We start from the raw sequence: 14,634 nt of genomic DNA, 5'->3' as shown, positions 1-14,634 counted from the left end.
CGCCGTTGTGAAGGACCGCCCAGCATCCTCCGCCTCTGCCGTCCACCTTTAACAAGCTTCTCCTCCACACGCTGCGGCTCCTCCGGCCCGTGCGTGTCTGATGCTCTTCCCGTCTCTGCAGCCAGGTTCCTCTGAACTCAGGTTATCTGGCCGCCATCTTGTTCTCGGCGCCGAAGCGTCGGAACAGCAAAAGCCATTTTACAATTAAAATGCTCTGGAATTGCTTTGACCTTCTCTACAGCGCTCCGCCTGCAGGACCAGGTCTTCTGTTCTCTGTGTGGTCACGCTTTTATAGTGCAGCCTCACTGATGAATGCGACCTGTCATCTATTTGATCGGAACGCCGCCGTCTCCCGACGCGCAGAGCTTCTATTTCACCATGGGCGCCATCGGCCCACGGCCTCTTTTCACCACATTGTCTTGCTGATGTTCCAAGTCTCTTTCAGCCAGGATCAACAGCAGAGGAAAGAAAATGATAGATGGCAGAAACAAAGCTTTAGGATCCCTTTGATCTGGTGCAGCGATTGATGCTTTCGCTTTCATTTCCCTCCTGAGGATGCAGGCGGAGTGTATCTGGAACATTTTTCCTGTATTTAGCGATAATTAGGATTATATTATGTGGGAGCCGGAAGGCCGACACACGCTGGCGTCTCCTCCTCTGGCTCGGCTAAGCTCAGACGGTCCTCCGGTTAAACTCACCTGTGTGATCATTACTGATCTGGGAAATTACTGTCGTTTAACCAGAAACCTGGTCTTCCCTGGAAAGAGAACTTCTTCTACAACTGTTGCTGAAACAGCTCAGTCAGGACACAACCTGGATGATGCCTTCACTGTCTGCAGGAAAGCGTGGGCTTCAAGTAGTTTTAGCAACATTTGAATACTGAAGTGTTGGTTTGAGGCGTCCGTCTTGACGTGGATGCTAGTTTAAAGCGAGAGCTTAATCAGTATTTGTGAGGATGAGATCAGTGCTGTGGATGGAAATTCTCTTCTGAACATCAACCTGATGAGAAAATGTTCCGCTTTGTCACCTTTTTGTTATAAACCTGAGCAAATAGACATAAACCTTCCAATTAGTGCTCATCACGTGCGTTTGCTGGTACGAAAATGAGGCTGTTTGAGTGCCAGGCTGCAGCGTTTTAGATCCTCAGCTGCTGCAGTTTTAGACACTTCTGACGTCGTTTTGAAGTCTGAGCACAAGAAGCGCCGGAGTCCGACCACCCAGACGGACACGTGAGGGCTCACAGCTCAAATATTGTGACAAGATATCGATCAATCACAGGAGTCCCTCATTTGATCGCCGCGGTAACCATGGTGACCTGCACGAGAGGGCTTTTCTCCAGCAGGTGTGGAGTTTTAATTTGGTTCAAATCCAATAATCGAACCTGCTTCTCATCAACGTCGTAGTTTTAGGGGCTTTGGAACCGTCTCGATCTCAGGTTTTCATCCTGACACAATGATCTCCTGGATCCATCGGGGGGGGGGGGTTGACCTCGATAAATGAGAGACGATGGGACAAACGTAGGAGGACGGTGTCCCCCCGGGACTCTCCATTCAGCAGCTGAACACACGGCCCCACTGTCCTGTCCCAGTTCACTGACCTACTGGAAACCACAGAAACCTGCTCTCGCCATCACGTCCAGGTCGATGCGCCCCACAAACAGAGGCGTCATTCTCCCCCCCCCCAACACCAAACTGATGTCCTGTTGTTGCATCCTGTAACGGAGCCTCTGATCATCACTTCATCTGCCTGCCTGAGCACATCGATGCTCTATATTACAGATGGTTGCCGTGGGTTGGAAATAGAGACGCCAACCACGCAGGGACAATGGCGGCGTGCTATTTATGTTGGCACGGGAGCGCTGTTGCTATGATCCCTGAGACAGACGTGTTGCAGAAAGGTCACGACTGAGATGAGAGATGCTCCTGCGCAATCTCGTCATTTTCCTCCGCTTATTTTAGTTCTGTTTTAATGATCACAGCTGACAACAAAACGTTTGCTCCTAATCAGGGTCGCAGGAGGTGCTGGCGTCTGTCACAGCGGTCACCGGGCGAGAGGGGGGAATTAGCATGTCCAGGCAAGCTAATCTGCATGTTTGGGGGAGGGAATTAATTACTCCTCCACCTGATAATTGAGGACGAACATGCACGTAATTGTCACACCCAAAGGCCTCGATGATAATGTTGCAGGTGAGAAGCTGGAGTCCTGCTGATTGCAAATATTTAAACAAATTGGCTAAAGTTAGCATGTTAGGAAACCATCCCGCCAGTAGAACTCACTCATAATTTGGTTTATTTTGGGGCTTTTTCAAATTGGATGTGACTTGAATGTTTGAGCATCGGGAGGAGGAAGAGCTCAGGAGTTATAATTAACCGGTGTGGTCGTTAGCACGTTAGCCTGTCAGTCAGGCTTTGAAGGGACCATCCTCAGGGGATCTAATGAGGCTCCTCAAAGCAGAGGGCAGCTCGGCGGACGTGAGAAAACCAGACGACTTCTTTGAAACGCTGGCCAGAAATGACGGAATCATCTCCGACACGACGGCGAGAAGTCACCCTCCTGAAAAGGTCTTCAAAGATCCCGTCAGTCCCAGCTGACCAGCTGGAAGTTAGAGGGATCCAAACCATTTTTAGGACGTTGCTTCTGTCCCTCGGAGCCAAAACAGTCCCAGCAATTAAAACGCTCCCCATCAGGGGCATGAGAGGCGCTTTGGTTCCCTTTGTCACATCAACCATCTGAGGGGGCTGAAATTAAAGGGTGGATTTAAGCTACAAGGACACCTTTGTGTGGTCCAGAATGTGGGGGGGGCGTCAAGGTTCCCGCAGGGAACTTTCAAACTTGCTCAAAACAAAGGTGAGTAAACAGGAAGTGCTGACAAATTGCCTTCGTCTCTCTGAAACCCATGTGATTGACCACAGAATCATCTGTGACCCCCCCCCCCACCCCCGGGACATTACCAGTCTGAGCATGTGAGGAAGCAAAGTGGCCACAAATGAGATAATAGTGTGTTAGCAAAGGCTCAGCGAGGACTTTGATGAGAATCGAGGCGTTGATAATTCATTCAGGTGGAAGGATTTGGCTCCTCATTGACATTCTGGACGAGGCGGCGGCGCCGTGGCGGCAAACGGTGATGATGACGGCGCCGAGAGCGTCCTGCTCGCACGGCCAGTCCAGACCCACTGATGGGAATACTGGTCAAACAGAAGCGTCACACTTCTCTACTGGGACGTTATATCATGTCCAAAAATAACTTTTGCTGGTTTGAGCAGGCAGAACCTGGACAGAACCACAGGGGCGTGCACGTGGGCACGCACGTGGGCATGCGTGCACGCCACAAAACCGTAGTAGTTCTGAACGCAAAGACAGGAGCAGCTGGACTGAAGCCCCAAACACGACGGAACCCGCGAGACACGAGCGCAGCCTTTAAATAGACCGAGAGGTTGGCGGTGATCAGACAGGTGTGGGCGGGGCCAATAACGGGACACAGGTGAAACCCGTTGATGTTGAACGCAGAGAGAAACGCATGAGGCGGAAATTTAAGACAAGCTGACGAAACTCTAGGAATCGAATGTGGAAAATCTAACTGATTAATCTTGCAAATGCAGCGAAAAGCAGAAATTTAAAATCTAATTAGTGCTAAAAATAAACATAAACCAAGAGAACTGTCTGTAAATTTCTCTCTCTACCTGTCTCTCTCTCTCTCTCACACACACACACACACACACACACACAACACACACACACACAAACTTAGACTGACATTGTTCATTGTTCACCCACCTCTGGGTGACCTTTGACCCCACAGCCTTTGACCCGCAGCCGTCCAGACCCGGACGTCTGGGCCGGGGCTCAGGAGGCTCGTTGTGAGTCTTAATTCCAGGCTCATCACTCGGGCCGCTGCAGACAACCGTCCCCAGACACACCTGATGAGCGCCACCCAACAGTCTGAGGTGAGTCTCTGGCACAAACATCACGCCGTCGGCTGACCTTTGCTGCACAAGCCTGGAGGGAAATGATGTGTTTTACCTTCATCCTCGGACGGCCTCGCCATTACTGTCAGAGTAGATCGAGTCTGACCTTTGACGGGAATGAGGAGGAGTCTGACGTCAGGTAAAAACAGGACGCTCTGACATTCAGCCGTCAGCGGGCAGTAAAATGTTCTCCGAGGTTTAATCCCGCGTGGGAGTGATTGTGTTGATGGGAAATGTCAAAAAACAGAGGCTAAAACAGTCTGACCACTAGTTTACAGCCTGTTTGTGGCAGTAGAGCTGGGCTGTTAGCAGGCGGGGTGCTAACTCGGTGCTAATGGAGCCGTCATAAACAGGTCCAAACTCCATGTTGGTCGTTGACCAGAGAGAGAGAGGGGGTGATTATCTGATGGACAGACAGATGTGGAGGGGGGGGGGGGGGGCGACCCTGCAGCCAGAGGCAACAATAAAGGAGAAGTTGGGCTTATTAAAGCTGCACATTTGGCCAATTCCCTTCTCAAAATGTTGGGCCGATAAAATCACCCTTTAAACTAAAATCCGCCCAATCAGCTGTCTCTGAAGCTGACCCTCCACGGGTGCTGGTCTGCCACTACTGTAGCCCAGAAGGGACATTTTCAGAGCTAATTACAGGAACAGGAAGTAGCTGTGGGTCCATTTGGGTCCCCTTCAGGGAGACAAACAGCATCTGAATATAGACAAATTCAATCCAAACAGCCGCATAAACCACACAGAGCTTTTTTAACAACGTCCGCGGCGCCAGTGGCGCCAGCGGCGCTCCTCGTTCCCAGATTTCATCCACTCCGTGCGTTTCTGCCGCAGCGGCGGGGTAGGAAAAAAACCCAGAGGAGCCTGAATGCAACAGAAGAGCTGAGTCCAGAGAGCCTCTTTAAACTGTCGTTAATTAGGATGCTGGACAAGTTGGACTGTTTCCGTCTCTGGGAATCACGCCGGATGGGCAGCCGGCCGGCGCCGTTTTAGGAATTGTGCTGTAGCGACATTACGGCTATTGTGCGGCGCTGCGAGGATGCATCCCATCTGCTCGACGACATGGAGCGGCGTGACACATTTATTCCTTTTAATCACACAAAGGCGATCGACGGTGGGTTAAATAAGCGTGTTAGCATCGTGGCGCCACGTTTGTGCGTAAACCTGAGCGGAGAGGTGGCGTCTGACACTCGGGGTGGGGGGTCGATTCCTCCCGCACAACTCCATCGCCATCTCCATTTCCTGCCTGATTAGCTCACTATCGTCAGGACAGCGGGGCGCCGATGGTATCGTGGAGCATGACGACGGCCCAGGGCTGCGCGGCGGACGGCCTGAACGACTGGACGCTCCAGAGCCCGTGACTGGCTGATTTTTCTGATGTTTGCGTCCAGCTGTTGAGCCCCCAGGAGAGTGGTGAAGCGTGATATTGGACCCTGAGCGTCGCAGCGGGAGAATTAAGAATCCTAAAGAGCTCTGAGTACAGCCGACCTCGACGACCGGAGAAGGACAGGAAGTGTGCTGTCAGCAGTGGGAAACCGGGCGAGACGACCGAAGCTGTGACCACGGAGGAGAAACTGTCCCGGATAAGTGGACATATTGTCGGGTGGAAGCGAGCTGGCAGCAGCGACAGCATGAGGCACCAGTAAAAGTCTGGGTCGGCTGCTCAGTCGCCCCATAAACGGGAGCAAATTGAGGAATTCATCACCACCAGGGGTCATAAAATAGATGATCCCTGGTCCTGATGAGAGTCGTGTCCCCACAGCTGCTCCTGCGCTCCTGGACCAGCCGTCACGGGTCGGACTCTTCATCAACGCCGCCATGATTGCGCCGGTGCCGTGTGCATCAGTCACCTGCTGGGCCTCTGCAGGGGGTCCCGGAGGGGGGGGGGGGGGGGCGTTCCGAACATCCCGGAATGTTGTTGGATTGAAGGTTTGCTGCAGGATCAGGACAGGAACTGTGCTGAAGCTCCAAACCTTCTTACTCACCTCTCAAAGTTCTCAACACTGCATTAGTTGTTTTTTTTTTTAAAAAAAGAGAGAAAAACATTGTTTTGACTGTTCTGCTTCACGATTAGAAAAATCCCTTTAATTCTGATTCCTGCATTATAATCTTTATCTGCGTGATTAATTTCCTCACAGCTGGAGAGGATTTGGGCTCTGATTAATTTCCTCTCAACATTTCCAACATTAATTTAATGAAAAGAATGAGTTTAATAAAGGCCCTGAAATGGGATTAATTATCGATTGGAAGCTGGAGGAACCAGAGTTGGATCTCAGTCCAAAGATCTGATCACAAGGACAATGAAAATGCCCCAGAAAGCAGGAAAAACAGCTGATAAATGTTTTTCAGTCAGTAGTTTCAGGAAATCGATGATGAGATTCAAATGTAATTAAAGCTTTAAAGTATGTCTACATTTAGTTTATGCAGCCCTCAACAGTTTCCTCGTGGTTCCGTCAGCAGATGCAGCTGAATTCAGCACTGACTGGTGATTTATTAGCAGGTGATGATGTCAGAATGATTTAAATCAACTCAGTGATGAAGGGAATGAGCACAGAAACAGGGTCCAGTCAACCACAGTTAGTTCTGAAGCTTCCAAAAAGTTGAATTTTAAATAATCTTAGCCTGAAGTCGCATTTTCAGGCAGCAATAAATCACCTATTGGCGCCCCTGCTGGCGGAGACGGGCATTGCACCGACATGCTAACGTCTAGCCTACAGAAGGAAACTTCTGAAGTTCGTTCTCCATCATTCGAACGGAGGACAGTCTGGAGTTACAGAAAGTCGCACATAAGGACCTTCAGAATATTTAATTATTCAATTCTGTGTTTTCCTGACATCTGCCTTCCACCCACACGCACGCACGTCAATACTTGCCTTTGTCACGCCGTTTGTATGTTTGACGGCCTGTTGTTATCATTTCGTACCTGCTGCTTTGAAAGCGTCTGTGAATGCTCTCCGGAGGAGAACCTTTGGAGGTCCATCTCTGTGATTCATATTTAATTGCAGGCATAAAAGCCTCCGCGGTGGCGGTGGCGGCGGCCGCGGCGGCGGCGGCGGCGGCGGCCAGATCTGACAGAGCAGCTGAGAAATGAAACCAGAATCCAGCAGACAAACACGACTGCGTTGTTCTAAGAGCTCTGATGTCCTTTTCTGCTCCTCATGAATAATATAGATCTGTTTTTATATCAATAAACCCACTGGGGTGATTGGAATTCAACCAGTTCCTGGCCAGTGGGCTTAAATTCCGGAATGGTGGGACAGACAGCGCCACCTACAGCCGAGGAAGGATAAAACTACAGAAGAAGAACCATCCTGATGCCTCAGACTCTGCTGTGAACATGGCGCACTCCGGCAGGAGCGTCCACCACCAGGTTCTGTCATCAGGACGGAGCCACGCGGAGATTTTATTGATGGATGACACAAAGAATTCCAGACATCAATCAGGAGAAGAAAAATGAAGAAGAATGATTCAGGTAGTGGTGCGAAACCTGTCACTGCCTCTGACAGAGGAGTTAAACTGATTAATGGGATAATTCGCCTGTTTCGTTTCAATATTTAACCACAGAATCAAACAGAATAATTAGCAAACCCACGGCTAAATGTTCACAATGTTTGCACATAAATTATTAACTCTTCCTCATAATAAGGGCTCCCAAAGTAACCGAAGAATGTTGCAGCGGCTGTGTGGTAATAAATTCAGACTGAAGGAAACCAGATGAAAAATGGAACTGGGTAAATTCCTAATTACGCGCTGACCAGATGATGATATCAAGCACGCCGTGCCCTGCGCGTTTGCTTCAGCTGTTAGGAGTCATTTAGAGGGGGAAATAAATGATTAAAACCTGAGTTCCGAGCTGATTTGGAGTGGATCAGAAGTCATTTGGCTTCAGCAGCATCATCTTCTCGGTTAGCAACACCCTGCGGGAACCGTTGACCCGGGCCTGGGTTTTGTCCTGTCCTTGTCTTCCTCCTGTGGAACATCAGCCAGTTCCTTCAGGGAAATTAAGCTCTTCAAAGTCAGATTTCTCCTTTTTACATCAATAATAAATGACTCATTCAAACTTACAACAGCAATCAGACCGCACTTATAGCAGAGATTAGCAATACAAATGGACTAGATGTGTTTTTATGTTCAGTCTCAGCTGACGCACGTTAGCATGTGTTGCAGAACACCACCAGGGGGCGACAAATCAGCCCTCACTGCAGAGGCCGATGTGCCCATTAACACACCGAGACGGGTTGGACCTGCTCAGAAGCCCCCCGCTCTGATGTAAACACAGGTCTCTCAGCATTATATGTGACCTCTGACCTCGTCTCTTTTCTAAACCCCTCCCCCTTCGTCTCAGTGGGCTGTCATTATCAAATGCCCCCCCACGACTCCCTCTCTCACTTCAGGACTCTCTTCAACACAAAGCCTGACAGAACCTCTCTTGTCCACAAACAGGAATGCTCGTCTGAGCCAACAGAGAACTTTTCACGGACGACGACGTGAGCTGCATGAAGACCAGGAGGCATCGACTGATGAAAGAGTGTTCTCACATTTCCTGGGGACTGGATGGATGGATGGATGGATGGATGGATGGATGGATGGATGGATGGATGGATGGATGGATGGATGGATGGTGGAGGGATGGAGGAGGATGATGGATGGATGATGGAGGGATGGAGGGAGGGATATGGATGATGGATGGATGGATGATGGATGAGGATGGATGGATGGATATGGATGGATGGATGGATGGATGGATGGGGATGGAGGGATGATGGATGGTGGATGGATGATGAGGGGGGATGATGGATGGATGGAGGGATGATGGATGATGGATGGATGATGGATGATGGATGGAGGGATAGGGATGATGGAGGGATGGATGGGATGATGGATGGATGATGGAGGGATGATGGATGATGGATGGATGGAGGGATGGAGGGATGGATGGATGGAGGGATGATGGATGGATGGAGGGATGATGGAGGGATGATGGATGGATGGAGGGATGATGGAGGGATGATGGATGGAGGATGATGGATGGATGATGGATGGATGGATGGATGGATGGATGGAGGGATGATGGAGGGATGATGGATGGAGGGATATATGGATGGATGGATGATGGAGGGATGATGGATGGAGGGATGATGGATGGATGAGGAGGATGGATGATGGATGGATGAGGGATGATGGATGGATGGATGGATGGATGATGGAGGGATGATGGATGGATGATGGATGGATGGGATGGATGATGGATTGATGATGGATGGATGGATGGATGATGGATGGATGGATGGAGGGATGATGGAGGGATGATGGATCTGGGTTTCCTGGCTCATTAGAAACTTAGGGGAACCCGATCTCGCCCCATCATCAGTGTCTGAAGATCAGAAGTCACAGAAGTGGGCTCTGGCCGGTGGCCGACACCAGGCGTTACCATGGGAACCGCCAGCAACATGCGTGTGTGACGCTCACCTGTGGGAGACCCTCTGGTGACGTGGTTCCATCTTTTCCTCCTTCATTCTGGGCTAATTTCCTGTTTTCCTTTGACTTCTTTTCTCTCGTCTTTTCGTCTCATTTATTTCAGCTCAAGGTGACAAATCTGAAGCGTCTTTAAACTTTTGCTTCCCAAATGTTTCGTGTCCTCCCGCCTCGGCGTTGGGAGACTGAAGCACTCCGGGCTCCTGCTGAGGAGCGTGTGGATTATACGGAATCTCGTCCCAAAAATGTCTTTATTTTTAACTGGAGGCACAAAGATAATAGGAGGTTCAAGTCAAACGTGATGGGAGGACCTGGAGCTGCTGTCTCGGGTTCCAGGAAGTCTGTCTGATAAATACTTTATGTAATTTGTGAATTATTATTATTTACCATATTTATAATTCGCGTCGCTGGTAAATTACCAGTTAAAATGAGTTTATTTGGACCAAAATGGTCAGAGAGACACGGCAACGTTTGCCTCTATCAGGAATAAACCTCCAGCAGACCCCGGTGATGCGAAGCACAAGCTCCGCCCACAGATGGACGCAGCTTTATTACGCGCATTTTGCGTTAAACCTGGAAAAAGGTGAATTTTTGATGATACAGCAACAGTGCGCTCGAGACAACTTCTCTCTCTCTTCCTCTCCTCCCTCCTCCCTCCCCCTCTCCCGCTCTCCTCTCTCCCTCTCTCCTTCTCTCTCTCCCTCTTCTCCCTCTCCCTCCCTCCCCCCCAATCTCTCTCCCTCCCTCCCTCCCCCTCTCCCCCTCTCTCTCTCTCCCTCTCCTCCCCATCTCTCTCTCTCTCCTCCCCATCTCTCTCTCTCCTCCCCATCTCTCCCCTCTCTCCCTCCCTCTCTCCCTATCTCTCTTTCCCTCCCTCCCTCCCCCTCTCCCGCTCTCTCTCTCTCTCTCCCTCCCTATCTCTCTTTCCCTCCCTCTCTCCCCATCTCTCTCCCTTCTCTCTCTCTCTCCCTCCCTATCTCTCCCTCCCCCCCCTCTCTCTCCCTCCCTCTCTCCCTATCTCTCTTTCCTCCCTCCCTCCCTCTCCCGCTCTCTCTCCTCCTCTCTCCTCTCCCTCTCTCTCTCTCCCTCCCCCCCCCTCTCTCTCCCTCTCTCCCTCCCCCTATCGCTCTCTCTCTCCCTCCCTATCTCTCTTCTCTCCTCCCTCCCCCCTCTCCGCTCTCTCTCTCTCTCTCCCTCCCTATCTCTCATCCTCCCCCCCCTCTCTCCCTCCCTCTCTCCCCCCCCTCTCCCGCTCTCTCTCTCTCCCCTCCCTATCTCTCTCTCTCTCTCTCTCCTCCTCTTTCTCCCTCAGTATCTCTCCTCCCTCCTCCCTCCCCCCCTCTCCCGCTCTCCCTCTCTCTCTCTCTCTCTCCCTCTCTTTCTCCCTCAGTATCTCTCTCTCCCTCCCCTCACCCCCTCTCCCGCTCTCTCTCTCTCTCCCTCCCTCCCTATCTCTCTCTCTCTCCTCCCTATCTCTCCCTCTCTCTCCCTCCCCCCCCCCTCTCTCCCTCCCTCCGGTCTGGAGAGCAGAAGGACGACCTCTCTTGGAGCTGGAGAGGAGAGGTTGCTCTGCCGTCTCTCTCCTCTGTGCATCTTCGCGCCGCTTCATCATGGATCTTGTGGACCAGCGGGGTCGCTGGGATTATGGTTCTGGTCGTCCTGGTTCTGTCCAGCTCGTTCAGGGCAGCAGGAGAAGGTGAGCGACGCAAATGTCCGGTTTTATTAATGTCAGAAGCTTAATCAGTGGTGTTGATGTTTGGTCGGATTAAGTGGCTTAATGTGTTTAGCTGCGGTTTGTCAAATTTCTCTTTTTTGGGGAAGGGGGGGGGGGGTCAACCTGTGGTTTGAATCCTCATTCGGCGGAAGTTGAGCACTAAAAAGTGCGTCTTTAAAAACGACAGATCCTAAATAACCAGCAAGTCACCCAAACGTGTCAGAAAAGTCGCCTAAACGAACGTTTGTCGGTGCGTTTTTTCTGGTCAATTTGGTGCTCAGCGCAGCGCGAGGATGTTTGCGTTCACGGACTCCAGAGGCAAGCGTGCGTGCGTGCGTGCGTTTGTGTTTGTGCGTGTCTGTTTGTGTGTATCTGTGACAGAGAGAGAGTGTTGGATTTTCGGATAATAAGTTTTTTCTGTCGAAACTTTGATCCGAGCTCTGAGCGTGCGCGATTGTCTCTGCATCATGAGTTGTCCCGACACTCTTGCGCGGGTTCCCTCCTCGCGCTTGTGACCCCCCCCTCCCCCCTCTCCCCGTCTCCCTCCCGCCTGAGCCGATCTGACAGCCCTTCCTTTTGTGGCTCCGCGGTTCCATTCTGCCTTCACATTCTCCCCTCAGTGACGCGCGCTTCTTCACCAGGAGGATGTCACGTGCAGCAAGGTGCACGGTGATGATTGGGGTCTGCTGGTCTCCTCCGCGGCTGCCTGTAAATCCAGGAGATGGAGATGGATCTGTGCAGGGATGGAGGGAGGAGATCATAAAATGATTCCACCTTCCTGCAGCTTCACCAAAACAGCTGAAATTCTGCCCCCCCCCCAGCGGTGCCTTCTCTCTGACCCCACGTTAGTTGACCATCATCTACCCCCCCCGTCCGGCACCTCCCTGCCCTCCCGCTGCATCTGTTGTTTTTGCTTGTTCTCCTCCTGCCTCGATTTTTCTGTCATTGCCTCCTTCTGTGCAGCCGCTCTGAGCTAAACTTCAGCGCTGAGCGCGATGCTAACGCTGCTCTGCGCCCATCAGGGTGTGGACGCCTCTGGGGTTGGGCGGCAGCGTCCTGGACCAGGGTGGGGTGCTGAATCCCTGCAGTGAGTCCGTGAAATTAGACTTATACATGAGGAGGGATCCGGAATTTCAGCTACCTAAAGTAATAGGAGGAAGGTGTGGCTTCATCCATTACTGCAGCTCACCACCAGAGGGCGCCTGAGACCCACTGCATCTGTTTATCTTGTTGTAATTTGACCGGCAGCACACATCATGTCCAGCCCATCCGAAGGAAAGCCGGGAGATAATTCCTGCTCTCGGAGACGCCGCGCTGTTTGTTATGTAGGAGGTGCTGAACGATTAACGGGGGGGTAAATGCATATTTTACCAGCTGCTCCGATAAGCTGCAGCGTATCTCTGCCACTCCGTCTAATGAGATTCAAGGAAGTCGGCGCGAAAAACCCGGCGGGGCAGCCAAAGTCGCAGCGTTCAATCTCCCACTGATGCTGATGGGAGGGAGGACGCGCGGGGAACAGACGCTGATCCAAATGAAAGGTGCCATCACTGCGGGGGGGACGCGTCCATCAGAGAAATCTGTCCACTGGGGTGTAAAACCAAGACAGATTTACAGATCCAAAGAGTTAACCAGTCAGATGTTGCACCTGTCGGCCCGCTTTAACGGGCAGATGTGGGGCCTACGACGGAAGTAGCAGGGATCCTCTAAGAAGACGCAGCCTCACCTGACAGATGCTGAGGCAGATGTGGGGGCTGGTGTGTGAGCTGGAGGTCACTGAAGTCAGGTTCTTCAGCGTGGTCTCATCACATGCGTTGTGCCTCAGATTCTGCCCAATTAAACGGTTTCAATGATCTGACGCTCATAGGATGAAGGTTTTAGCTTATATTCCCCTCAGGAAAAACACAGGCAGAGCCCACCGACGCCTCAGGACACACAGAGCTCTGAATAAAGCACGAGTTGTCTCGGAACGAGATATTCAAAGGACACTTGTTTACGCCGCCATATGCTCTTTTATTGAAAGCAACAATCGAGGCCTGCGAGGGCGTAAATGCTTCAAAATGATGCGGCCTAATTAGGGGAGAATAATAAAACTGAAGAGTAGAATGGAGCCATTTCTCCTAGAGAGTTTCCATAATGACTCAAATATTGTTAATCTGAGTTGTAACCGCGTTATTACGATGGGGAAGGTGGAAGAGAGGGAACATGTCTGATAATGGAACTAGCAGCATTTACGCTCTCCTATTGTCTAAAGCGTTTGACGGGGGAGCGCAGCGCTGCCACCTAGAGGCCGTCCGGCTGACAGCAGCAGTTTGGTGGAGATGCAGCTCATCCTGTGGTTTACCAAATGGATTCTTGAGATATCCAGAAGTACTTTGTGAAGTTAGGCTCAGGTGTCTCTGAAGTGGTAAAACGTGGCTGAAGCGAGACCTCTAGACCTTTTGGGCTTGCTTCCTCTCCACGGTGATTCTACCCCAGCGGTGCTTAATTTTGCCTGTACAAACTGCAGTTTTTCTCCGAGTGCCGTTTGTTCTTGCTCGGCTTGACGCGGGCTCCAAAAGTGCTTTGTAAATTTCTGCTCGTCCCTCCTATTTTCCTGGTGGTTTTGGAGATGATCTCATCGGCCGTGGAGTGAAACTGTGCTTTCTGTGTCGCTTTCAGACCCAAATCCCGATCACATTTCTATCATATTTTAATTATTAAAGCCTCACACTGATGCGCAATGAGCCATAAATGCTCACCGAGATTAGCTCATTATAGGGAATATGGGATGCATATGTACACAGAGTAATGAGGCTGATGGGAATGAATATTTCCGATATTTGCACATTTTAACATATTAAAGCAGAGCTGGGGGTTCACATGTGTGAGTGGGTGTGCAGCTGTAATAAATTAATTTATGTTCCTTTTTCCGCCGTGGACTTAAATTAATTGGAGCGGCCTCGGGTGGTTGAGGCAGACAGGAGGTTAAAGTTTAGGTAAGCACATTACCATGAAGATACAGCTGCCGTAGGTGAAAGAGACACCCGACCTGCTTCCACGCAGCAGTGAATATATCTCTGTGGGGAAGTCTGGCTCGGCCCTTTCTGGCTCCTCCCCGGGCTCCGGCTGTAAATTAGAGATGCGAGGGTTTCATGCATGTGAGCGTGTTTGTGCAGGAACAGTACAGGGGGGTAAAATCAGGTCGGGGGATTCTTTACCGACGTCTGAAGTCATTTTTCATGTTCATCAAACCTTCCATGTGGAAAAAGAAGCTGAGTCCTCCTAGTTGAGACGCTGGGCAGGTCCCCAGTCCAACAGGACACACACCATCCACTCTCTCCGGGGGGGGGGGGCAGTTTGGAGCCTCTGATCAACCTGACGAGCAGCTTGTTGCTCTGGAGTTGGTCGTTAAAGGCTCAAACTGAGTCCAAATGGCTCCCTGTTCTTCATCATTGATGACATCATCAACTGTGACTTGTCTTCCCCGTGTTTGCTTTT

The 14,634-nt window shown here is 50.9% G+C and overlaps 1 protein-coding gene across 2 annotated transcripts in view; it reads left to right on the top strand.

Annotated features, from left to right (window-relative positions):
* Positions 1 to 11,068: 11,068 nt before the first annotated feature.
* Positions 11,069 to 14,634, top strand: part of LOC115248033 (contactin-associated protein-like 4) — a 38,086-nt gene continuing 34,520 nt past the window's right edge. For both annotated transcript variants that reach the window (XM_029831475.1, XM_029831474.1), the window contains exon 1: positions 11,069 to 11,139. In XM_029831475.1, coding sequence (XP_029687335.1) covers positions 11,088 to 11,139 — 52 coding nt within the window. In that variant the 5' untranslated portion in view covers positions 11,069 to 11,087. The remainder of the gene's footprint in view (positions 11,140 to 14,634) is intronic.

The sequence above is a fragment of the Takifugu rubripes genome, chromosome 22 (genome assembly GCF_901000725.2).
Source record: "Takifugu rubripes chromosome 22, fTakRub1.2, whole genome shotgun sequence".
NCBI classification, from domain to species: Eukaryota; Metazoa; Chordata; class Actinopteri; order Tetraodontiformes; family Tetraodontidae; genus Takifugu; species Takifugu rubripes.
This window is presented reverse-complemented; position numbering and strand designations above follow the sequence as displayed.